The sequence below is a fragment of the Tinamus guttatus genome, unplaced genomic scaffold, assembly GCF_059628265.1.
Source record: "Tinamus guttatus ecotype Peru unplaced genomic scaffold, ASM5962826v1 Tinamus_guttatus_pri_ptg000601l, whole genome shotgun sequence".
Taxonomy (NCBI): Eukaryota; Metazoa; Chordata; class Aves; order Tinamiformes; family Tinamidae; genus Tinamus; species Tinamus guttatus.
The window spans coordinates 1,202,372-1,228,396 of record NW_028289135.1 but is presented as its reverse complement, the minus strand read 5'-3'; the positions used below and the strand labels follow the sequence as shown (position 1 = coordinate 1,228,396).

The following is a 26,025-nucleotide window of genomic DNA, read 5'->3' as shown; positions in this document are numbered from 1 at the left end:
AGTTGGAGAAACAACTGTAGACAACAGCAGATCTTTTAAGGACAGAGAAACTAAGGAATGTTGACACTGAATGGAGGAAGAGCCAGTTGACTGACATGTTAATAAGTACCAGAGAAAACTAAAGAAATAAAATGTAGAGATTAGATCTCTGGGGATAAAGATAGGAGGTATGGTATAGTATAGCATAGCATAGTGTAGTATAGTATAGTGGTTCCTTGCTGACAGGGAAGAAAGCCTTGTAGTAGGCGAAAAGAAAAGGAAGACAAATGAAAACACTGTTGGAAAATACTCTTGTTAAAAAAAAAAAAGAAAAGAAAGAAAGAAAAAAAAAAGAAGGGAAGAAACGATTAGGTTTACATAGGTGAATTTTCATGTTGGAAAAGTGGCATTATTTGGGTAATGTAGTGATCATACCAAAAGTAGAGAAATAAAAGCCTCACAATGTTAATTGAAACTCATGGTGATGATTCTCACAGTGAAAGTTGTTCCGCTCATCCTTCCTTGTAGCAGGACAGTTAGTTGGCTCCTGTACAGGAGTTGAGGCTCCTGTATCCATATATACTAAGCAAAATCATTCTGTCAGTGCGTAGGGCTTTGTTGAGTTTTGCTATTGCTAAAGTAATCAATACTTTATCTTCTGTAGAATTTGTCCTGGGGATCTATCCTTACAATAGTATAAGAAATAACCCTTCATGGAAGCTATGCAGAAATCCTTGCAAACATTCTCTGTTTAATCTGCATTGGTATTGCCCATCATACGAAGTATAAGGTGTTGTGAAACTTATGCTTTTGGAGGAAAGAATAGAGACTTCTTGAAACTCCCTAAGCTATAGAAGGCTACCCTATCAATTGTAATATGCAAGAGTTTATGAGTATCCTAAAGATTTGCTTTCTTGGCTATGTAGGTCAGTATTATTTTCCTTGTGGATTAAACTTTACAGGAATGATGGCAACTCTAGGATATGCTGATCCAAAGTGATCCCTCAGTGTTAAAATAAATCCAAGGGAAAGAGTCTGCTTTATGGATAACTTATTTAGTATAAGGTTATGTCACTTATAAATGTATGGATGATTAAATGTCAAAATAATTAAACTTTATGATCTCCCATATGCTGGATTCAGAAAAGACAGTTTGCATCACCCTACTCTAAACTTGTATATGGAACATATTATTGATGTGATTGCCTGTGTTAATTCACAGGGTACTTTTGGTCTGGTAAATTGTTTCCATTTGTAAAACTATCTGGTTCCCGAATGAAATATTTCAACTAGGTAGATATTTTATAAGCTTTGTCCTTGTTTCTGCTCTGTAAAAAGAATGAGAAATCTTAGGCAGTCAAAAATACGGAGTAAAATTGTATCTAGATCTCAGGTTTCTTGTTTGGGATATCTGGAAAGATTTATAGTTCCAACAGTGATTTTGACTTACTTAAAAATTATTTAAGTGAAGTACTGAGAGCTCAGCACAACAGGATACTAAAATATATAGATAATCATATAAAATTAAACTAGCAAAATATAACAAAATAAATGTAAGTATAACAGAATCTGGAAGGAAGGAAGGGAGGAAAGCAGCAAAGAAACAATTGCACTTACCCACAATTTCATTTTTTAAAATAAAGTTTTAAAGAGTACTGATGTAACAGAAAGAAGTAAAGAGTTCCTAAAGTAACTAAAGGGAAGAAAAAAAATGTAAAGAGAAATAAAAAGAAAGAAATATGAGGTGGATAAAGAAGATATATGCCTTATACTTGCAAGACAATGACATTAGGAATTGGTTTCACTTCACCATGGATAATAGCAAATAAACAAAAACTGAGTTTTGTTCTACTAGCCATATGTGAAAAATCTGGTGGTTTTGATCTGTGGATTCTCAATTTATTATTTACATCTCAAAAGCATGCGATTATCTGGATTACTGTGCAGAAGGATAGACTAATAGTAATAGCAGTGTTAAATATATTATTGTGAGGTGATCCTTTTTTTTTTTTTCTGATTTATAATTTAAAAGTGTGGTTTAAACCCCAGGAAATTGTGAAGGAAATTGTTTCAATAATTATTTTCATTTAGAAAAGAAATAGCATCTAATTAATTTACAGCAAAACTATGCTCTAATAAGTATTAAAATTTAGGGATAAAATGGAAAGTAGCTTAATTAATTATACAAGGAATTTCAGTCCTTTAAAAAGTTGAATGTCCTAGCAGTATTGAAAATTCTGGCTTTGAGGAATTTTTGTCCAACATTTATAACAGATCTGTATAGTACTATTTTACTTGGCTATGGGGTCTGCTTTGCAGGCCAAGAACCTGGGGTTTGATAGACCTAAATAGGGCGTTCTACATATGCATGATGAAAAGTCTTTGTATTTGGGGAAGGCATCTACTTAAGAGTACGGATCTTTATGTTTAAAGATTGTTGTAGTTGTACATTATGTAACAGAGATTTAAAATATAAGGGTGCTTTCATGCTTTAAAAGTGCAGGATCAAAACTGTAGCTCTTGCTTTGACAGATGTTAATGAAAATAGCCATGTGTTTCATTTAGAGCAGTAATGTGTCCAGAGGTTGTCCTAGAGTTGTATTACATAGTAACCTGCCTTCTGGAGCAGTACCTAGTGTCCTAGCCATGACGTTATAGAACGTGGGGAACCCATATACAAAAGTATACTTTTTTTTTCTGGAATTTGTTTCTGAAAAGGTGTATGTACAATAGACTATTTTCCTAAACCTTTTCAAGAAAATGTCAGAAATCTGAAAAGCGAAGAAATATTCCTGCAAGTGTCTTTCTGAATAAGTATTCCACACAGGTATCATGTGACTACTTTCAGTAAGTTTTCATGTGTTTTTGGAGATCTGCTGATGTGCTTGATAGAATTGAAGGCTTAAGGATAAAATTTAAACCTGAGTTGCAGACATTTGCAGCAAAGGAGACCACAGACTTTCATAGCCTCTGCAGTACTATAGGGCACAGTCTGCCATTACCATACAGCCTGAGAATCTTAGTGTAGCGCATATACACACACTGTCTTCCCAGCTGTCCAGTGGAGGTAAGGCTTTTTTGCCGTAGCATTTCTAAGAGTTCTTTTTGTTTAGTTTACTTTGTTTGCATTTTGTTTGTTTGTTTTGCTTTAATTTCCTTGTATTGACATTTTAGTGTTTTTGTTTTTCTGTTCTTTCACTGGTGGCTTCTGCATGGCCACCTAGCCCAATTCATTGAGGATCACATGTACCTTGCCTTTGGGGGCCTGGTTCCGTGCTTGGATGGCTTTGTCGCTCATCTTTGTTTTAAAGGAGGAATGCATACAGCTGGGTGTTTGTGTGTTGAAACCCTGAATCAGGCAGAAGGATCAGGGAAAACTCTGGCATTCTCTCTACTGCCTGTGTCTCAACAGGTACTGATCTTCACTTTCGGTTTCTTCTTTAGTTGCAGAGAGAAAAAGAAAGAAGCTGTTTTTGATAGAAAAGTTGGATCCAGATTTTAAAGATTGGTGATGGATGGTCCAGGCTTTGTCAAGTAGAACATTCTCACTCTGTACATGGTCAGTGTGCTCAGATCTAGAGAAGGATCTCTGGGTATGCATTAACAACTTTGATCAGAAACTGTTTGCTAATGTGAACCACTCAGGGAAGTCTAGAAGAAAGAGAAAGCACCTTCTTCTGAAACAGCCCGTGTCTGCAAGGGCCTTAAGCTCTGCTACTGCTGGCAGAATGCATTTGCTGCCAGCCAGAGTCTGTCCTTGTAATCATTACTGAATTGCTTTCTACTGAGCAGCCTCAATGTTTTCCCAGTTTTCCTGTGCTACTATCTCAATAACAGCAGCAGTTACACAACCCATAGAAAAATTCCAGCTTTATCTTGAGATAATGCGGGGATCCCTGTTGCATATATCTTTGTCTTTGTGGTTCCAATGCATTTCCCATTGTTTCCATATTTATAGAATACTGACATTTGCTTACAAATGTTTACATTTTCATATTATTTCCACTTTTTCAAACTCTTTTCTTCGAGTACTGTAAGTGCATAGGAAAGCAAAGGAGCTTTTGCCAAGAAACTTTCTGCAGGTGCATAGTAGAGAGTATTCTTGATTTCAAGAAATGTGTCATTTACCAGTGCAGTCTTTAACTTAGCTCAGCTATCAGACTTTTCTAAAGTCTTGGAATGGACCTTCCCAAGCTGTATTCCCGAACTTTGTAACTCCTCTCTAGTTTAAATGACTGTTGCGTGGCTCTGAGGACAAAGCAAGTTTACTCAGGCTTTAATCAATAGCAGAAAGGAGCCTGTAAATGTATAGTGAAATGGACTTGAATATAGTATAGAATGTAATCAGTCCTCTCTCATTCCTACAAGACCTTTCCTGGATATTAGTGTGCTTCTTCCCTCTTGAGCATAAGATAGACTGTGTAAATATTCCATTATCATCAGTGTCTGCTCTGTAACCCTTTTTGAAAGAGCATTTATTTTTTTCCCTATGCTGACATCCTTAACTTTTAGGGATTGATAATTTCTTGATTTAGAGACCATATCACAAAACAGATTATTAACTTGCAGTGAATCTTTATATCTGTCATCTCATATCGTTCTTAGTCTTTTAATGAAAATGACCTTTTGTTAACCATCATCTTCCCCAGAAAAATTGGGAGATTTAGGCCCTTTAGGAGAACAACTAACAGCATATTATTATGTCTTCCTGATACGACCATTCTTTGAAAGTGATACCAGGGTAATGTGGCTGTGCTACATGTGAACTCTTGCAGGTAATTCTGTGTTGTGCTGTACTAGACCATATGAACATATTGTCTGGATGCTCTGTTGACTCAAGGATAACAGCACCATGGTCTGTTTCTCAATATATGCATCCCCTAAATGTCATGCCTTGAAGTTCTTTGTTTTTGTTTCTGTTATAGTATAAACAGTGGCTTTCTCCTCATAAGAATTTCAGTTTTAAATCTCAGGTTTAAATTCAGTGTTTACATACTACTCTCCCCAAAGTTACTTAATACACATGTTCTTGTATGTATATTTGAGGTACAGCACATTGAATGAGTTTGTTATTTGCCATGCAACATTTAAACTTCTTATTTGGCTGTACAAATCGTGCACTTAGGAAAAATACTTTTTAAGAAAACTATTAATCTAATTTCTCTTCTGTTTTTCTTCTGTGAGCTAAGAAATTCCAGGAAACTAATTCTGGTTAGTCTTACGTTAGCATTCTCAGTATTTCGTATGTACTGTTTATTCAAAACTGCAATGTGGCAGTTTTTCCTGCAGATTGTTTTTTCCTCTCTACAGCTTTGAAAATTGATCAGAAATAAGTACAAATTTGATGCCCTGAAAATGTTATTCATTATTATGTATTCAGCATGTCATTTACTGGGTAGACAGAATGTTTTCTACTGTGCATATTTAGGGGTTTATGATATATTATTGGATTATATTCAAAAGCATAGGTAGGAAGCTGCATACTTGTAAATGAAATGAAACATAATAGAGTTAAAAATAAGATATTTGCATTTTTTCATTTTATACAAAGATATTTTACATGATGTTCACATAAATAATACTGTATTTATTATATAGTATATATTGTATCCAATTGGATATCCAATTACTTGTTAGTAAGAATTGTATTAAAATAAACAGGCAAAATAATGCAATTAGTTTGTGACAACTTAGCTTGAAAATAACATTAAAATGTAAATAGTGAACTAAACTGATGATTTATGTTTTTGACTTCAAAGGAATCATATGTGGGAAGAATTTAGTATTAAATAACTGATTTTTCTAAATATAGTTTATCAGCAAGATTTTATTTTAGAACTGAAATATGTCCTATAAATTTTTTGAATAAAACTTGTTTGAAAAAAAAAAAGATATATATGATCCTTAGTCTCTATGATACTTCTGTAAATGCTTGCATTTGAAGTCCTTGGACATTGGCCATGAAAGGTGGTTCAGATTACTCTTTATGATTGTTGATCTAATATCTGGCTAGTGAAAGCTATTTGTTCCTAATACTCTGGCAAGTCACTCAATTCTTCATGTGTTGAGTGCTGGGATCTCCAGCACTGAGCATACTGCAGTTACATCTGAGGAATGTGTCAACTGAGTAGAAACCTTCTGTTCTGATCATTTTCTTTCTGGTTGGTTTTTAAACTCAGTACAGAATATGCCTTCTCCTCATGTCCCTCTTTCCTCTATTCCCTTTCTTAAGTGCATGATTTCACATATACTGCACTGAAAAATTGCAATTAATGTATTTCTATTATAAATGCTGTTCAAAAGGTAACAGATCAGTGATGAGCTGACAAACAGGAAATTCTTTCCTTTTAAAAAACTTTTTAAAAAGTCTGTATTTCCCTTAATGGTAGCAAACAAAACTGACATCTGTTCATGAAAAATGTTCATATTATGGGACAATTCCTTCCACATGTTAAGCCCACTGTTTTTTAGTCAGATTGCAATGATGAGGAATATGGAAATTGCACCTTTAAGTGGATCATTTCAGCCACAAAAGCAGTAAGCTTCCTAATTTAACCTAGCTAAAATCAATATTTAAAGTGAAAACCAAAATCACTTCATGCTGTCCTTCTATTTTCTTTTGTGTGGGGAGAAGTGAAGAATATTCCAGATGTGATGACCTACTCTCAGGCATAGAATATGTCACAAAATATGATCTCATTTTTTGCAGAGGAATAGGAGACATAGTTAAGTCTTACTTAGGATGAATTTGATAGATTTAAAAGGTAAGTCTGGATGAGATTTCCGTCACCTTAAAAGTCTCTTTTAAGATCTGAATTTCATCAAAACACAGGCCTAAGGCTTTTTAGTTGTTTGTTTTTTTTGTTTTTAAATATTCTACACTATATTATATTACTAGGAATATATTAGTATATTCAAGGAAGCAACACTTTCTTAAATAACCTCACCTATATAATGCAATTAAATTGTCTCTCTTTCTTGAGTGTAGTGTCTAAGTGCTACATAGTCCTTTTACTTTATCTTTACAACGCTTTTACTACAACAGGTGGTAGAGAAATCATCTTATCCCTATTTCCAAAATAGGTAAGATATTGAGGGACTGAGGTTTGCCCTTGGTCACAAAGGAAAACTTGTTTTCTAATGCAGAAAACTAAAAGTGGCCTGGGAACAGAGACTTGTAAAAAGAAGGATTTAGAGCTATTTCTTAACCTGATTAGTTTAGTGCAGGCTCCAAGACGCTGTTGTCAAGCAGGCTTCCATGGAGTTGATTCTGGATGATGGGAGTGCAGTGTCCCATAGCTGGGACAGTGGTCTTATCTGAGCAGTATGAAAGAGTGGAAGATAGCATGTGCCCTTGACAACAGACCTAGACTTTCATCTAATAGGGTTTTTTTTCTGATAGTTGTTTTCTTTTTAGGAAGAAATAATCCATGTCTCTGGAGTACCCAGGACAAATGGGAGTACCTAACAGCTAATTTAAAGGGGACTGCTTGATTATACTTGTGTGGCTGGGACTGCATGAAATAACTTTTTTAGAATTTTTTTTTGTGAGCTAATGTCCAGATTTTGAAGTAGGTGGAATTTGTGCAACTCTGAAATTATACGCCTGAGTAGATACTAGTAAAAAATCTTTTTCATGTTTCTCTCAGTTTTTCTCATTATTGAACAAAGACACAGGATCTGTGGATAATGACAATGATGTAATGCAAACATTAGCAGCTTCAGAGATTAAGAGTCTTTCAAAGAGTGGCTGAGATTACATTTAAGTTGTTTCAAACCCATCATTAAAGAAAATGATCTGGAAACCATTCCTGATCCAGCCACATGAGTTCTAAGTGTATTTTGCAGACTTTACAAAAGTACTATTATAAAAATACATTAAAGCTTAAAAAAAAAAGGTTTATTAGACATTTTGATATGTCCCATGTGCAGATGCCCAGATCCAGGTGCTGTGCCATCATCAGGGAAACTGCCACATAATATGGGGCCTGGGCCACCACGACATCTCATGAAGGGATGTGAAAAGGTCCCATGGATGCAGGGGTTCTGTGCAGGGTGCAGGCTGGATTTAAACCTTGCAGTCTGGAGGAATTGGAAAAGTCCTCACTGAAAGATCATGTTGTCTGAAATGACCATCACCTGTCTTCTGAAGCTGCTTCCACTCTGTATTTCAAACAAGTCAAAATACCTTCCCATCTTTATTTGATATGAAATTTGCTAATTAGTGTAGTGGATGTATATATTTATGTATATTTACATATATTATATATATACTTATATATGTAATCATCCAACATTACCATTTGTTTTCTGTACTTCTGTAGTCTTGTAAAGATACTGAGAAGAACTGGTGAAATATCTTACATGTAGGTGCTGTTACTTAGAGATGTTTATTACAGCCTTGGCCCCAAGGAAGTCAACTAGAGTTTTGTCTTTACTAATGGATGAAATCCCTGGCTTAGATATGCGGGCCTGTTTAGAACTTAAGTAAGACTGAATGTTCTTGAAAGCAGAAATGGTCTGCCTGAACTTTAAATGTGAGCACAGATTAAATATACATGGTTCACTCCTGTCTTGTTTTTTTTTTAAAAAAACTTACGTACTTTGGTCATTATTTATTACCTGCCATTCCCCTTCTCTGTCCCCTAAACCAGAAAAAGATTAAACAAATTCTTTTGCTTTTCCAGTCTGTGTCCTTCCTGAGTCTTCCATAGCCAGACTACGTGTCTGTAGCTTCTTAATTTGATTTTATGGAACCTGAGACATGCAGTAAGAAAGTTACCACGATTGTCTTTGGAACAAAAACGCAGCAGGCAAGGAAAACCATTACTGTTTTATCAGACTCTTTGTTAGATTTATGTAACATCCATTTCAAATGTTATTCACCAAAAAGGAAATGCTGATTTTTTGTACTCCACTAGTCCCTACCCATTCTAGATTTTGTCATTATTATTTTTTCTCCAGATCTAAATAAGATGAAGAAAATATATCAAAATCTACATTTTATATTAATTTTTTTTAACTTTTAATCTGTGATTCTAAAGTAAGGAAGATTCCTATTATAACCTAAGTTATATCTCTAAAATTATACCATGTTTACATGTAAATACCTTCAGTGGTGTGGGAGGTAAAGTGCGGTACTTTCTTGTAAGACAAGATGCGAACTGTAAAGAACTTTCTTTCACAAAGCATATCCAGTGATAAATTGCACTTCCCTTCATTGTTTTGCTGCAGCGTCTTGATCCTGTCCTCGGTGTATCACTTCTGGCAAGGAAAAGGGTAGCTTGTACTCCATAGTCTTGCATCTATTTCCTCAGTGTTGCCATTTGTAATTTTGCTTTACACAGCATAAACACTTTCCCATTAGCAGCCAGCCACCCACTTGTTTGGGAGCGAATAACGTTTGTGGTTTGTTAAGCACTAGCCCGAATTGGAATTAGTGGCTTTGAAGTGTCAGACTCCAAGCATTCTTCAAGCAGTCCCACAAGATGTCAGACCACCAGGTTGCAATGCCTTTTGAAACAGAGCTTAGTCCTGGAACCAAATTTAATAAAGAAATGGTTATATGAAAAAAAAAATCATTAGTACTTACTAAGTCCCTTTTAAAGTTCACTTTTCAGGTTCAGCAGTTTTAAAGTGGCTGTTCTTTTACACTCAAGCGCTCTTCTTGATCTTACTGTTAAATCAACAGGAAAAAAAGTGATAATAGTATTTGACTTAGAAGTCTGTTTGTATAAAAGCAACTATGATATCACCAAGGACAAGGCCACTGTAATGATTTCATTCAAAAGTAGAAAGTTTGGAGACAGAGAACTTCTGTAGTCAGCAAATCTCACAAAAAAGAAAGGGTGGTTAAAAAAAAAAAAAAAAAAAGGAACAAAGTTAAGTTCATGCCACAAATTTTACAGGAGACATTTTCCCAGTAGTTTTTCTGTCAAATAGCACTTCATATATGAAGGTGATTAAGACATGAAAGTTACGGTTATTGAACTGTTCTCCCTTTTCCCCACTGCTAACCTCATGCTTTTATTAAGTCTGACTTATTATTATTTTAGATTTTTTTTATGTTGTCATCTTTCATTTGGAATTTAGCAGCTGGGACTTGATCTACTGATACATACTTTGTTATGTAAGGAACTTTTACTGCTACTTTGTCCTAGTAGTTTTTTTTACATTGCTTATAATAGGGTGTATTCCCAAAATGGCATGCTTTCTGGGATGCTAATATTTAATATGGCCTACTAAAAGTAACAGCATCCAGGGGCTGTGTAAGTTGTTGTTAATAACATAGTAGCAAGCCGGAAAACTAGATTTTTTTTTATATTTCTGCCGCGTAAAGAGTAAACCTAAATAAGTGTGTTGTTCCAGTCACTGACCCTTTCACATGAGGATCTGATCCAATGCCCATTGAAGTTAGTGGGAAGTTTCTCACTGACCTAAACAAGTGTTGGCTCATGACTTAAATCTGGAAAGTGTATAGGGTGTTCCTTACATAATAGCTTGTTTTGCTGATTGAATTTTTTTCAGGATATATGCAGAGATCAGATTTTAAATGCCAAAAATAACTGCTTCATGGATAGAGAGACAACCATGGTCATTCTTTGACTACATATGTATTTAGTGAGAAAGACTCTGAGCTGAGCACAGATGCAAGCTGTAAGAGTATCTCACTATTCCCAGGGCATTTGTTTATGGCAGTTTTGGAGATGGTCACCTAGATGAAGTCTGGCTAGATGAAACTTTGGTCTGACACAGTACATCACAGGTGAACTCTACACCTCAAGGAACTATGATAATAGCTGCCAACCTGTCTTTTCTGTATTTTTTCCTCACTTGCCGTTTCTGTAGTAGGAAGACTCAGCCTTAAAAACTTATTCTGTCTTCAGTGTATGAAAAAATATGTGGTTTTGATCTGACTCAGTGCTTAGAGTGTGACTGTCAGATTAAGCACTCAGCTTTCAAGAAACCAAATCTTTTCAAAGTGCTACTTAAGTGACTTCTTTTTTTGGCTTAAACCACAAAACCAGAATTGGTAAAGTCTTCATGTACTGTAGACCTGAAGGGATAAAAGTGGTGAATGTTACACTGCTGTAGACAACTCTTTCAGAGCAGGAGAAATACAATCAAAGGCTGTTCCATATTGTCTCATTTTCTAGTTGCTCTCCCTTGTTGCTAGCTGTCAAACCAATGAAAAAAGTCAAATGAATTAGTAAAGACTACTATTTTACTGGCTTGGTTTGTACTGGCAAACACTAATATTTAGCGGTAGTAGTATTTCTACCAGCTTCACTTCAGTCATGTATGTCAATTTGCCTTGTGGCAGTTGTATAGTTGAGCTGTGAGTGTGCTACTTGTAAATTTACAGATCATCTCTACATTCAATGATAACAGAAACAAAATTCTATCCTACTAAATATTGTCGACTGAATCCACTAAAGAAAGATATGAGTTGTTTCCTAAAACATGTATTGCTTTAGGTATGAGCAATATTGACTAAGAATCTGAAGTTTTATAACAAGGTATAAGAATATTTAGGCATAGCATATATAAAAAATAAATCCATGCATACACTTATATTAAAAATCATTGCAATTACAACAGTTTTATTTCTGATGTTGGTCTAATTTTGAATTAAACTCAGATGTTTTTGGCACTTATAAGTCTTGGCACTTAGAGATTTCCACTGGCATTTAAAGTTTATGGTTTTAAAAATAAAAACAGTGGTCAAACTACTGTGGGATTTACAGCATTGATTTGGAATGTGGCTGGTGGCCAAAAGTCTAAAATTGAGATTTATTGTATCAGTAATGCCAGTATATTGCAAGATGTGCAGTAAAAGATAGTGTTTGTTCTTGCTTAACATATTTTGAACCCATTGAGCAGAACCTTTTCTTAACACTAATAACTAGCTGAAAACCACAAAACTGAAGATACTGCTGTATAGCAACACAGAGACTTTCTATTTGCATTTTATTTATGTGATAAATTCCAAGGTCATTTTCAAGATAGATCCTTGCTAGGAAGATGTTTGATTGTTCTGACTTTTGTCAGATTACACTTACAGATTACAAGTGTAGATTACACTTGGAAGCCACAAAGAGGAGATGTTTTGTGTTCAATTAGGCCAAGTGTAAAAGGCATAGATAAGTCTGGCACATCCTGAATTGCCAGCAGAAAGTTGGTGCCTTTAATTTAAATATGAATAAGCATATAAATCAACCATATCTTTTTTATGTTTGAAATTTATGAAAATCGTTTTTTTCTTTTGCCATGAGTCTTGCTGCTATGGCTGATGCTTCTCCTCCATGGTCCATCTGTGTATGAGGAAGTCACTGTCACTTGCTCCTGCTGGGGTTGCTCTCAGGGTGAGCAGTGTCACTCACTGGTGGTGCCTCTGCCCCCAGTGCCACCACCACAGCTGGCAGTGGTAGAGCCAGCCGTGCCAGGCCAGCAGTGAGGGGATGCTATTTTGCATCCCATCATCCAACTGCAGACTCAGTTTTCTCATGGGAGTCAACTAAAAAGATGCAATGCAGAATGCATTTGATTTTTTTTTAATCTTTCTTTTAGAAAGAAAGAAAATGTTAGCTTATAACAGTTCAGTATTGTTTTGTATATGTGAATTGTTTATAAAAAAATTACTTTGGCAAAAAAGGAGGCTTTTCTCTTTTAAAATTTGTTCCCTATAAAAAATTCCATTTGATGAGGGTCAAATTATGATAATTTACAAAACCAAAAAGCTATGGGAGATGACTTTAGGCCCTGAATTTACTGCAAACACTGTTATGGAACTCTGGGATGAATTCTACTTTACTTGGAAAAACAAGACAACATTTTTTCTTGGTAATTTAAATTCTGTGAACTTGAAGCAACTTTCTGTTTGAAATCCAAATGATCTTAAACTTAAAATGGAAACTTAAAAGATATTCTTAAACTGAAGTTAAAATTGTAATTTGGGATAAACATTTTGTTGTTTTTATAAGTATTCTCACAATGTGTTGTCAGATATTAGTAAAAGTTGCATTAACCCCATTTTGAGAACTATATATAAACAGAATTTAAACACCTAAATTGGAGAAAAAAATGACCCAGAAGGCTGACATCTCATGCAATGGCCATTTAGGCTTTCATGATTCTTAGTTCTTTGAACTCCGCATTTTGTACAGAAAAGTTTCCTGTGTTACCTAAATGCTCATACGTGTGCAGAAATACACTATTCTGAAATGCTGGCTGATGGCTATATTTTGCTGTAATATCTAGGTTGTATTAATCACTGTTAGAAATAAAAGCACAATATAACTCTCATCATTGCTTTTTCAATCACATATGCAAGTATTTGTAAATAACCAAGTAAGTTATACTTTAATAATCATACCAGTATATGCCACATAAGAAAATTGGAGGAGTAGCAAGAGTGACTGATTTGCTAAACCATAAACAAAGGCTTCCTGAACAGTGATTGCTGGTTTGAAAATAGAAAATAGCAGCTATTCCTGTAAACCCAATGCAACCATTTGTCATGAAGAATTCGTCATCTGATTGAAGCAGCTTCAGGGATGATTTTTCAAAGCCATAGGGTTCATATGGCTTTGGGATAGGGTTCATATCCTCTGTTTCTGGCACTGAATGGAGCTGACTGGAAACTAAATGAGCGAGCCAGTTAATGCTACATTTTTCCATTACGATTTTTAGTTGGAAAACTTTTTCTCAAGGAAAAGTTAGTGTGTGGAATTCTTTGTGTCCTTTTTATATATATGCAGTTTTTTCTCATTTTATTTTCTTGTTTATTCTTTATTTCACTGCTTTTTTCTTACATATCTACTACAGCTGAAGGGGTTTACATAGGAAAAGGATTTTAAAATTGTGATTTAAATAAAACTTTACTATTTTAGCATTCTTTGGAGGTTAATCTCATTAGCATGTTTTGATAATTTTCGGCAGATTGTTGTGCATTGATTTTAAAGCATCTTTAGTTGTATTCTGAAGAAAAAAGAGAGACCGGTGTAAGCTCTACTGTTTAAATGTATATGTTATTACCAATATTACACTGGTATGGTCTTCTGTGTTCAAGATAAGCAATACATTAAGTCTGTATGTAGTGCAAGAAAAAAATGCTATTAAGATTTCTAATGCTATTTAGGTTGCTATTAAGATTAAGAAGTTTAGGAAGAAGGCTTTTCTCTCTTATGTTTCTTTCAGCCTGCATCTTAGCCTAATGCCCAGCCCAATATTTTGACCTTTTATATTTCTTACTCACAAACCTCTGGTATGCAAGAAACAATAAATGGACTGTTTTTGTTTCCCCTGCTCAGATTTCAAGGCATAACCAGAAAGTAAACTGTTTCCAAGGAAACCCACTACCTCCTTCTCATAATCTACATGGTACTGTAATCAGACTAATGGAAAGAGCCTGTTAGCTGCTTATTCCTTTATGGGGCAAAGTGAAAGTTCTGTAATGGTTGATATGAGTTCCACAGTCAGATATTTTGCAGGAGAATAATAATCTAGTGAACACATGTTTATTTGTGAGATAAAAGACTGGAGAAGAGGAAGATGGAAACTTTCTTAGGGTGTTTTGTTTGCTTACCTTTAAGAGATTGAGAAGGAAAAGTTCAAATTTATGATTCAATCAATGTATATTTGAGAAGAAAGAATAAGTAAAACAAATATTTTACTACTTCAGTATATTAAAAAAAAATCGAAAGTGGAGGATTTTGCAGTGCAGTTCCAATAATTTAATTGCAATCATTTTATCTGGCTTCCTAAAATGTCATGTCACTTTGTTTTATTTTTCTGATGACTTCTATCCCTTGAAATTTTGATGTCACTTGAAATGAAGACATAAGACTGAAATATTTTTTGAACTGAAATATATTTGAGCAGATAATTTAAACAACCTTTTAAATTATTTAGAGAAAAAAGGTGTTATGCATCTTTGACTTGTAACTATACAATGCTTCCTGGGACTCAGGAAAAATAAGACATATATTTACTAATCATTTACAAAATACTTCAGCTATTCCCTGAAATCAACTGGACTGCTGTGTTCAAAATATGGTGATTAATGATTTATTTCCAGATAATGTAAGGTGATGAGTGGAGTACCACGGGGCCAATTCTGGGGTCCCTATTAGTCACTGTTTTCATCAACAACCTGGATGGCAAGACAGACCGCCAAAGTATTTAGAAAATTTGCAGATTAAGCTAAATTACAGGGAGTAGCTGACATGCTGAACGGCAGAACTGTAATCTAAGGAGACCTTGAGGACTGGTCCAAAGAAACACCATGAGGGTTTCTCATTAAGGAGAAGTCAAAATTCTGCATCTGGGGCATAGTGAGTCATGCACTGGTAGAGAATGGGAAGTGACTGGCTGAGCAATCAGCTTTTGGCTTATTATGTTTGCCAAACTGAATTTGAGCCAACTCAGAAATCCCAGGCTCTCACTGAGAGTAAGGCAAACCATGGACTGGACTACGTATGTAGTCATAGTAGTGTGGCCAGCAGATCAAGGGATCAGCATTGGTGAGGCCATAATTGGATTAAGAGGCCCAGTTTTGGGACCCCTAGTTCAGCGGGATTTTAAGAAGGAAGACAGAAGGTAGGCTTTTTTAGTCAGCAAACCTTTCTAGTTTTCTCTGGTTTTGTATTGTCAGAAGTGTGGAAATAGGTGCCTAGATGAAGGAGGAAGGTTATTTTTCATGGAGGGTACAATCAGGACTCTAGAAGAGTAATGTAATAGTAGTTTAGTCAATACATTTATATTTAGCAAGTGGAAGCTCTGTTTCAGTAGTGTCAGAGGATATGATGAGGCAGTGGCCACACATGGCAGCTTTTGAGGTTCATATTGCATATTAGAAAAAAGAAAATCATTAGGAGGGCAGTGCAATACCTGAATGGGTTGTCCTTGTATTTTTTCTGTATTTAGCTAGGCAAAGCTGTAGCTGACCTGTTCTAGTATTTTCAGTGGTCCCACTTAAAGCAAGACATTGGATGAGATGACCTCCTTGGTTGTAAAAAAATAAGATAAATTCAATTACTTTACCATTATTTTATTTTCAATTGAGAACTAAGCAAGGGTTCTACATTATCTTCTTAATAACGAAACTTCAATTAGAGTAGAATACATCTCAGATTTATACAGTTAGGTAAGCTCTTCAGTAAGATTATATTAATAATAAAAACATCTTATATATACATACAGAAACTTAGAAAGGATAGATTACTTAGATACTTTATAGTCACAAAATATCAAATAAAAAGTTACAGAGGTAAATAAGGAGCCAGTGACAGTCTTTGTGAGAGAAGTAATTGTCTTGGATGGCTGAAATTAATACAGTTAGAAACAGCAAATTGGACAGTCCTGAGTAGTCTACAGTTTTAAGATTATGTAAGTGAGTGAGAATAAAAGAACTAAAGTCACAGCATAGGAGGAGATAACAATTGTGAGAGATTAAAATAATTTGTCATTGGAGATACTGAAGGAGAGAAGACAAAGCCAAGAAAGTAATTTATTGACCATAGAGCCACTTCAGCCAAAGGAAGAAAATAAGTGAGTTACCATATCAAAGACAAAGAGCAAATCAAAAAAACTAAGGGTGAAGAACACAGAACTACAGTGATTTGGTGAGAGCGGTTAGGATGAACTGGTTAGAGCATGAGATGCAATTCTGGTTCCAGCTCTTCAGTTTTGTCACTGGCATCAGTAAATGTGTATCTTAATAAGCAAGGAGTAAACCTCATGAATGAAAGATGCTGTTAATTTTCCAAAGTACAGCACAATTTCAAGTGCGTATTTGTAGACATAATGGCAGATAATAGTATTTCTCTCATCTTAAATATAAGATTTCATTAGATTGGTGAAAGTGAGCAGTTGAGGGCTCTTATGCATGTCATTGAGGCTTGCCCTTTTATAAGCTTATTGCTTTTTTCAGTATACTTTCTTACTAAGGAAATTGCTGGAGCATGTTTAACACCAATAAAAATCTGAAAACTGCATTTGTTGGTATGCCAGATTTGCCATCTTGATTATTTTCCATCTTCAGTCATTCCATCCCTTTCATATTTCTTCCATGCTCCCTTCTTGAGCCTTACATGCTGAGGCCTGTTTGATTTTCTATGTGTTTATACATATGCTTCAGTTTTACAGACTGCTGATGTGTTAGTTGATCCTGACACAAATTTGAAAATGGTCGGAAAAGAAAAATCAAAGTAAAAAGAATTTTTCAGACTAGCTTGGTTTAGAAGAGCCTGTAGCTTAAGTTGTTGCTTTTATTTTTGAAATGTATCCTGGTTTTCTTAATATAGAAGTAATTTAAATATCTTCTTAATAGTCTTCATTCAACTGGTTGCCCATTAAAGCAAACTTCACTCACTGGAAAGATCTTTATTAAAGCCATATGTTCATTTCTTTTGAACTGCAGCTCACCACAGCCACCTTGGATGGCAAACTCCAGTTGTTCCTACCTTGATGTTTGACAGCCCATGGAACTTTGGCTCTAGTGCTCTGAGGATAACGGTTTGCTGAGAGACAGGAGACCCGTAACTGCAAGAAACATGATATTACTTTTTAAACTGAAGTTTTCTTCTGATTTGGTTTTCTGCAAGTTCCTCAAACTGTTCTTGAAGCTTTTCTGTTGTATAGATATAATTTGTTCTTTGCAAAAATAGTGGAAAGAGATCAAGAAAAGAAAGAGCCTGACTTCAGTCTAGCTCATCACTATGGAAGTGGCTTTCAGAAGACTTCTTGGATACTTATGCCTAGATGTAATACTGTAGTACCTGTAGTACTCTGCTAGACTGAGACCATCTTTGTGCAGATTGCAAATGTAGTAAAAGTAACAACTGGCCCAATTTTATCACTACCTTTGCCTGTGACCAAATATTTAAATTAATCTGCAAGAAGGAAGAATTTGCTCTCTTTCCAGAATACCAGGATCGTCCTTCTATTATAGTCCTTTAGGGTTACTATAGTCAGCATGGATATTAAAGGCAAAATTTTACAGATTTTTTTATTTTCCTTTGTCTTATATTCTGCTTATATCTTAGGGAGTATGTGAGAAAGGTAATCTCTTTAGAAAACATTGTTACTACGGTGTAATATTACCAAAATAACCTTATATGCAAGCAAGTTATTTTTGTATTTTAATTACTGCTTAAATATTTTCAAAAGATTTAAGTAATATGAAAATAAAGTTTTGGGAAAAAAAATGCTCAGTTTTTGTGTTCTTCCCTGTTTACTTGTCTTGAATATACATTAACACTTTTTTGGGTTCAAATACAAATGGAAACAAAAAGTCCATTCTACCATGTGGCTACATACTGATACCCTCATGGACGATCAGCAAGATGGGAGTTTTTATGGCCACTGCAGAGAACCACAAAGTTTATTTAAGTGCTTTCTCATGTATAACTTCTGGACTGCACACTAAGAATCACTGTTCAATTGCAGAAAACTAGCATGGCCCACAACTGCAATTGGAAGGAAGGTCTTAGCTGTGGATTGAAGCTTGCTTAGTTGGTACAGACTCTTTGGAGAATTTGAACCATCTACTGAGGGTGTGTGAACTGTAATTATTGCTAATCAAAAAAAGACTAAATTTTGCAGCCAGAAGAAAAGCATTCTTGAGACACAGGACACCGTAAGACCAATTTTTAGCCCTGCTGCAAGCACGGAGTTTGTCACAAGTTCATGGGGCAGAAGTAAAAGGGAAGGGCTACAATTTTATAGCTCTCCTACTTTCTGGGTCTACCTACTGGCAGACTCCAGCCATTCCACGGGTATCTCAATAATCCCTCTTCATCTCAGTTTCATCTCTGCAGAAAGAGTTCTTCCAAATCTGAGGGAGATTATATCAATTTCCTTAAAGTAAGATTCAAAAAAGACACCTTCTGCTTATTTTGTCAGGACTTTTGCTGGACAGAAAAGCTCTTAGGACATTTTGGCCATGACCACGTCATCATGAATCCATGCTGAGTACATACTGTCATCTTCTCAGGACTGGCGTATGTGCAGCTCCTTGATAACTCAGGAATTTCTTAACCCCTTCTTCCTTGAGAAGAAGTAAGAGAGATTCTGTCCTACATCTTTTCAAATAGCAATTCACTACTATTTTTTTTTAATGTTCCAAACATTTTTTTTCCCCCTAGGTTCCTCAGAAATATTTGAATGCTTGTGGTTTTCAGAATGGAAAACTTCATCTGACACACTTAAAGTCTGGCAAAATCAAATGCTTGAAAGCAGATTTTCTAGTGGCAAATAAAAGAAAAATACAGTTGTAGATGGTGCTACCAGCCATTCCTATAGTGCTGTATTTTAAACTTTCACAACCACCGGATTATCCTTTTGAGATCCATTTGAGAGAAGGACATGGGAGACTATACTCAGTTACTGAAGGATTACAGTTATATAAGATTTCTCTGCAAAACATCACTGTACACTCAAAAGCAATACGTATTAGGTTTTAAATAGGCAATCTTGACAATTTATATTTTCAGTTTCTGGCATAAAGACAAAACCATCTGAAATGAGGCAGTTCTAAAAGCAGATAGGAAAATTTCCTGATTAAATAAGATGGATAACTTATTTCAATTATCAAGCTGTCTCAAACAGAGATATGAACACTTAATAGGTCTTTTGGAAGAATTTTGGTTTTGCTTTCAGACTTTTTGGAACAAAAAAGTGACTGCAGAGTATCTCCCAAATCTCATGCAAATCAGAAGGCTGCATGTGAAGGAACATGTGTGAGGAAAACAATTGGTGTGTGAGGAAAACAATTGGCAAAAGAATAACTGGTTTCATTAAATGTTTATTGTATCATAATGTAGCATCTGTCCTTGAATGTCCTTAGATTTTAAGGAGAGGAGTGGTGTTTTCCTATCTTTCTGCATGCTATTATGTGAAGGACTTTCCCAGTGGATATTTTTTTATTGAATGTCACTAAATTATTTTCTTTTAAGCAGGATTCCAAAAATATTGTAGTCTGATTCTCTAAGGATGTAGGGGGAAGCCAGATCTTTTCTGAGTTGTTTAGAATGAAACCAGAGTGTGTTTTAATTGTGATGGTATATCCCATATGGGTTTGTGGCAAACTCTGGAGCATAGAGAAAATGGAAATAAGGCACAGAAAAAAAGCAGAAACAAAGTAAGTTGAGAAAGGAAGTCTTGTGTGTGAGAGAAAATGGTTTGGCTTACTTTGTGGATTCATGAGCAGGAGAGATTCCATTAAATTTTGAAAATTCACGCATGATGCACAGAGTGGACTCTGTCCAGGCAATTCAGTAGTGTTCAAGGGAGAACAATGTATTTCTAGTGATTTTTGGTGAGTGAATAGTGGAAGCTCTGAAAGCAACATACACCTGAGGAGGCCGGCAGAGGTTGCTGAAGCAAACAAGTCCCATATTAACTATTTTCTGTTTAATCACTGCATATTTGATGTGAATATAATATATTTCCTTGAAAAATATATCTATTAATTCAAAATGTTAAATTTTAACTGAGGGTCCCTGCTGTATATATTTCCATGAAAGCAGAATTTTGCTGAAGATACTGGATCAAAAACATTGTGTAAATACAGTGGCATCAGTGAGTAGAATTATAGCAACAATTAATTTGATTTAATAAAAGGAAATGTATTCCATTCCTGGATTGTTTTAAAGTCTCCAGACTAATCTTATATATTGGCTCCAATTAAACAAACCAAATTGAAACACTTGCAGTATACTAACAAATGTGAGCAAATGACCTCATGTTTTCACTTTCATACAAGTGAGGGAGAGTTTTTGAATGGTTGGGTTTTGTTTTACTTTGTTTTACTGGAAAAGAAAAAAGTCTGCCTTGAACAGATGTGTTTTAAGATGTGGTAATCGAGTTGATCCTGTCATCCAGTTACAGAAGAAAGAAAAACCTTGAGAAGCCATCTCCAAAGGCCAGCTCCTGAGCCCAAAGGAGCTACATCTAAATCATTCTTGACAGATGTTTGTCTAACCTGTTCCTAAAAATCTCTGGTGATAGTGATTCTACAGCTTCTCCAGGTGGTAAATTCTCTAGCTGCAATTTAAACCCATTAGTCTTTGTCCTAACCCGTTAGGCACAAGCATAATTTATTACCTCCGCTTTGCAGCATTCTTCTGCATTCTTGAAGATTGTTATCACGTCTCCCTTCAGACTTTCCTAGTCTAAACAAAGTCAGAGCTTTCAGTCTCTCCTCATAGGTTATGTTTTCCATTCATTTTTGTCGTCCTCTGTATTTTCTCCAGTCTGTGTTTCTCCTTCTGGAAGCGCAGTGCTCCCAGCAGGTTACACCACGGTGTGCTTTATCCACGCTGTGTGGTGACTTGATGCACCCTACACCTGGCACTCCTGATTCGACATTCCACTGTGGTGTTTAGTTTGCATGCAGCCACGTGGCACCACTGACTCGTGTTCACCCCACAGGTTTGCTGGAGCCTTTTCTGAGGAGTTGCTGCTAGTAGGAGAGTTGCTGCCCATTTCGAAGGTGTTCAGCTGAGGCTTTCTTCTCAACTGCATAACTTCACACTTTTCCATGTGGACTTTTTTTCCCCACATATTTCAGCTCATTTTTCCCAATGGCTGAGATCATACTAAATTCTTACCCCACGTTCCCAAGTGCCTTCAGCCCTTTCTAATTTATTATTACCTGTAAATTTAATAAATGCACAGTAATGATTCAGGAGGGTGGAGGAAGTTAGTCGCCTTCTGACTTGGCTCTTAATTATGTATTAACTGCCAAAGAAGGTGTTCTTTTTATTACACTTATTTTAATTTGTGAGGAGAGAGGGAAGGATGGATATTCAGTGAAATAACTAACTGAAATTACTGTCTTGTTCTACTCTTTGGGCTAGAGACAGGGCACTTCATCTTTTACTGCTATGTTGCTAGTTGAGGTCAACAGCATGTGAGTGTTGTCATTGCTTTGCTATGTCGTAGGGCAAATGTTGTATTCCTTTGCTTATGAAGATTTTGTTAAGGTGCACTTGTCCCCTGTTGTAAAAAACAAGCACTCACTGTTGCATATATGTATATATACATTCTAAAAAATATTATGTGAAGACATGGGCTTTGAAAAAAATCTGTTGGCTTGACTACGTACTAGCTCTAGGAAGGGTTCCTACTGTGAGAAAAGCAAGTACTTAGACCAGGCATGCTAGCCACAATGACTTCACATTTGTTGTACATCTCATCTCTGCATGCATTTTCAAAGAGACATTCCTCGTTTGCAGTGCTAAAAGTGAGAGTAGTTAAAATTCTGAGTTTTCTTCCCTCTAGAGGCCTTGTATTTAAGAAGCACCAAACGCTGCAGTTTGGTTGTGTTTGCTCAAACTGAAAGGATTTGCAAATTTTGGAAAGGACCAGCAAAAAACCAAATTGCTACTTTAGCCCTCAAGTTAGCATTTTCCAAATAATTATGGAGCTTTCATATAAAGGCCACAACATTCCACTATAGGACTGGCAGGTCCAGAACACTGACTGGTAGGCTCCCAGCTGCCGTTTCTCTCATTAGCTGTGTCAAATGGGGGGAGCTTGCAATATTATTGCATAACTTTTTTTCTGAACGGTTGAATTAACAGACGAAAATAATTATACAGTTTTCTTAAGGCTAGAGGAAAAATACAGACTATCTGAAATAAGCATTTCCCTCATTGTTTCAGGCTTTTGATGTGGCATTTAATAGCAATTAAAGAAAAGGATAAAAGTAAACCTGGACCTTAAGGATTCTATGATTCTACATTTCTGTGATTTGCAGTGTCTTGTTTTCAATTTAGAGAAAGACACGATTTGAAAATTCTGAACCTTATCAGACTTGAATCTTTGTTAAACCAACATTTTAAAAACATCTTTACATGTTTAAAAACAAGAGTTCGAAGAGTCCTTCCGCTTGGGCACAGAGATGTGTCCAGCCAGGCTGAGTTTGCTCTTACAGGGAAGAAGCATATACATAGGTAAATGCTTGTTGTGCGTATCGTTATTTTGAACCGCAGTGAGAAACCAAGTCATAAATGGGAGCTATAATGTAAATAGAGGCCCAAATTTGGATTAACTGGAGTTTTGGCTGAATATTTCCTGTTTGTTTGTGGAGTCTGGAAGGGCAGGCTCATCCTAGAGCTGACTTACAGTGTGAGCTGTGAAAAATAACGGCGCGTAGTAGCAACGTAGCTTCACTTCTACTTCCATGCTATGACTCAGAGATCTGCCAAAATGCTTGAATTAAGCACTTTTTACTTTCCCAGGGCAGCACCTGCCCCTAAATTTACCATTTAAGCTCTCATTTTGGAAGACAGAAATGACAGCATATACTTTGCCCTCCCACAATGCCCCAAGGCATCTCATTTTACCAATTTGTAGACAAGACTCACAGGCAGCTACCAATCCCAGGGCAGAAAGTGTTGCCTCATGTCTGTGCACGCTGACTTGATGACCAAAAAGCTGTGCCCCGGGGGAGGATGCGAGTTTCAGTGGTAACGATTCGAGAAAGGAGGAGACCAGAGGCTGACAGTACTCCTGGCTGAAACCCAGGTGCTTAGCTAGGGTTACACCAGAGGAAGCTCGGCCTAATGAGTATAAAATACGCTCTCCACAACCGTAGATAAAAAGGCATTTTGAGGAAAGGAAATAGAAGCTGAACAAATGAATGAAATGCCTTCTGCCATATGGGAATCTGGTCTATGAAAAATACATCTGGAAAAAAAAAAAGGCTTTTTTTTTCTCCTCTACTTGAAGTCATTGTGATGTGGCGATATGTTTTATTTTACCCATTCTTCCTCTTTCTTCCCGCCCATGATGTCATAACACACAGTTAACTTCTGTTACGATATTATGAAGCACAGTGTGAAACTGCGGGAAAGAAAATGAAGCTGTATAATAAGGTGTTTGTAAAGATGTCATTTTAGATTTCATTCAGGAGACATACCAATGTATTTCTATTGTCCAACTTTATAAGTATTTTAGGCTCTTGCACTTTCTAGATTGCCACTCTGAACCCTAATGTAAATAATCTTCATTATCTCTATTTAAAACACGTGAATTGATCTGCATGCTGAAAGCAGTAAGAATAATCTAAAATACAATGACTAAAATAAAGACTATAGGCATGATGTAAAAATATATAATTTGGGTGGAGGTGGCTGGAAATTTTAAGACGTTTTTCTTCAAATTATACATTCACTAAAGGTAATAAATTTGCACACTCTTTATCTATGTCATATGCACACACCATCATCAGCCTACATAGTCTGGAAAAACATTTTAAAGTCAATAAATGACAACAGGAACTAACGCTCAGCAACATCCGTATGTATTTAATACTTAATGTAAGTAGTTGATACATTACTTAATAAGACACCTATAAAAATGTAATTAGAAAGGGAAATAGTTTTCCCCAAAGGGAAGCCTGTAAGAAGGGTGAGATTTCCTCTCAGAGACATTTTTTTACAAGTTACTTTCTGGTAGGTGGCCAAATTATGTGAAAGATACAAGAGCTTCAAGTCCCAACCTTCTGTGAGAGTCACTGGGAACATGAAGTCCCTATCCCTTCTCTAGAAAGAAAGGAAGAAAGGATGTTCAGAAAATGAGGCTCATTACATGTCTAATTTTAGATATTTCTTTTTGTTCTAATTCGCTTTCCCAAGGTTACAGAACGCTATAGCTAAAGCAGAAAGGTTTTTATGTTAAAGATCCTGAGTCCAGTCTCATGGGTCCCTAACGTCAGGGGGAATAATGTTCAACTGTAGAAATAACTTCCAGTATGATAGACATGAGATGTTTCTTTAAAAAGGATAAATAAAATGAAATGAACAGCCATCTCCTCTCCAATACTAACCCCTGCTCTTCAATACTAACCCTCCAATTCTGTTGGAAAAGTTCCCTAACATATAAGTCTGTATTGAAAAGTAGCAGCAGAACTTGCTCTCTTAGCCTTTCCCATGTTTCCATTCATTGCAAGAATGGCTGTTCTAGCCCTTATTTGAAGGGTAAAAAAAAGAGGCTCCAGAACTTATCCTTAGCATTTTTTTTTTCCTTAAGAAATAGAGCTTTGCAAAAGTTCAAAGTTACAGTCACAGTCATTCAGCTGTACTCTCCCCTCACCCTTCCTTTGTCTGCATTCTTCAGAGAGGAAATGTGTATCTGGCTCCCATCTGAAATGGAATTAACAAATAGCGCTGTCAGTGGTGTTGGGGAAATGAGAATATATTTATTTATTTATGAAAATATTTATTTATTTATTTATGAGGCTAAAATGACAAAGGGCAAGCTTTGGGGTTTATTTCCCAATGTGGGATTATTTCCAGGAAATACAAAATGAGACATTTTGCTAGTTTGCAGTCAGACAGGGCACCTGTATCTTCACTGTCTTGCATTTTAAGGTGACAGGGAACATGTGAGCTTGGTTAGCTGGCAAGTCAGATACCTGGTAGGAGGAGCCCCAAGATCCCAAAGGAGGTCTAGGAGCCAGCTAGCAGCTGCTGTGGTTTCCAGGCAGTGCAGGAAACAGCAGAGCCCAGGAAGCTGTGGATTTGGGATCTGGGAACCAATTTGGTGAGGGGCTGAGGTCTAACCTGTCAGTGGGCAGGGAGCTCACCTGGAGTCCGTGGTTCGACCTCCAGCATGGCCCACAGCATGCAGGCAGAAAGCCCAGAGGACCGATGAGCTGTTGGTTCAGCTTGCTGCAGCCTCCGAGGTGTGGAAACCTCATGGCCTCCAGATACCTGGCATCTTCTGGAGGGGCCTGAGAAAAAGTGGAGAAACGCCAGTCCCATACTGCTTGCTTGCCATGATGTGTGCAGAGGAAGCAGGAGCTTGAGGAATAGGTGGGCTGATTTAAAAAGTAAGTACCAAGCCCCTGGCAAGAAATGTGGTTATTTCATTTCAGAAGTTGCTACAGAATCAGTCTTTTCCCATGGAAAACTCTCTTCATGGAAAAACTTCAACCAGATCTGGTTACCTGTCTCATTTCAATGAACTCAAGACCTATGCAGACCTGATTTTAAGAGGGCTAGAACTAGAGTGGTCATCTGCTTATACAGGGGA

At 36.2% G+C, this 26,025-nt stretch overlaps 1 protein-coding gene across 1 annotated transcript in view; it reads left to right on the top strand.

The window, feature by feature from the left end:
• Window positions 1–17,510, top strand: part of WDR27 (WD repeat domain 27) — a 102,649-nt gene extending 85,139 nt beyond the window's left edge. The window contains exon 24 of the mRNA XM_088534835.1: window positions 17,402–17,510. Coding sequence (XP_088390961.1) covers window positions 17,402–17,449 — 48 coding nt within the window. The 3' untranslated portion in view covers window positions 17,450–17,510. The remainder of the gene's footprint in view (window positions 1–17,401) is intronic.
• Window positions 17,511–26,025: the final 8,515 nt, after the last annotated feature.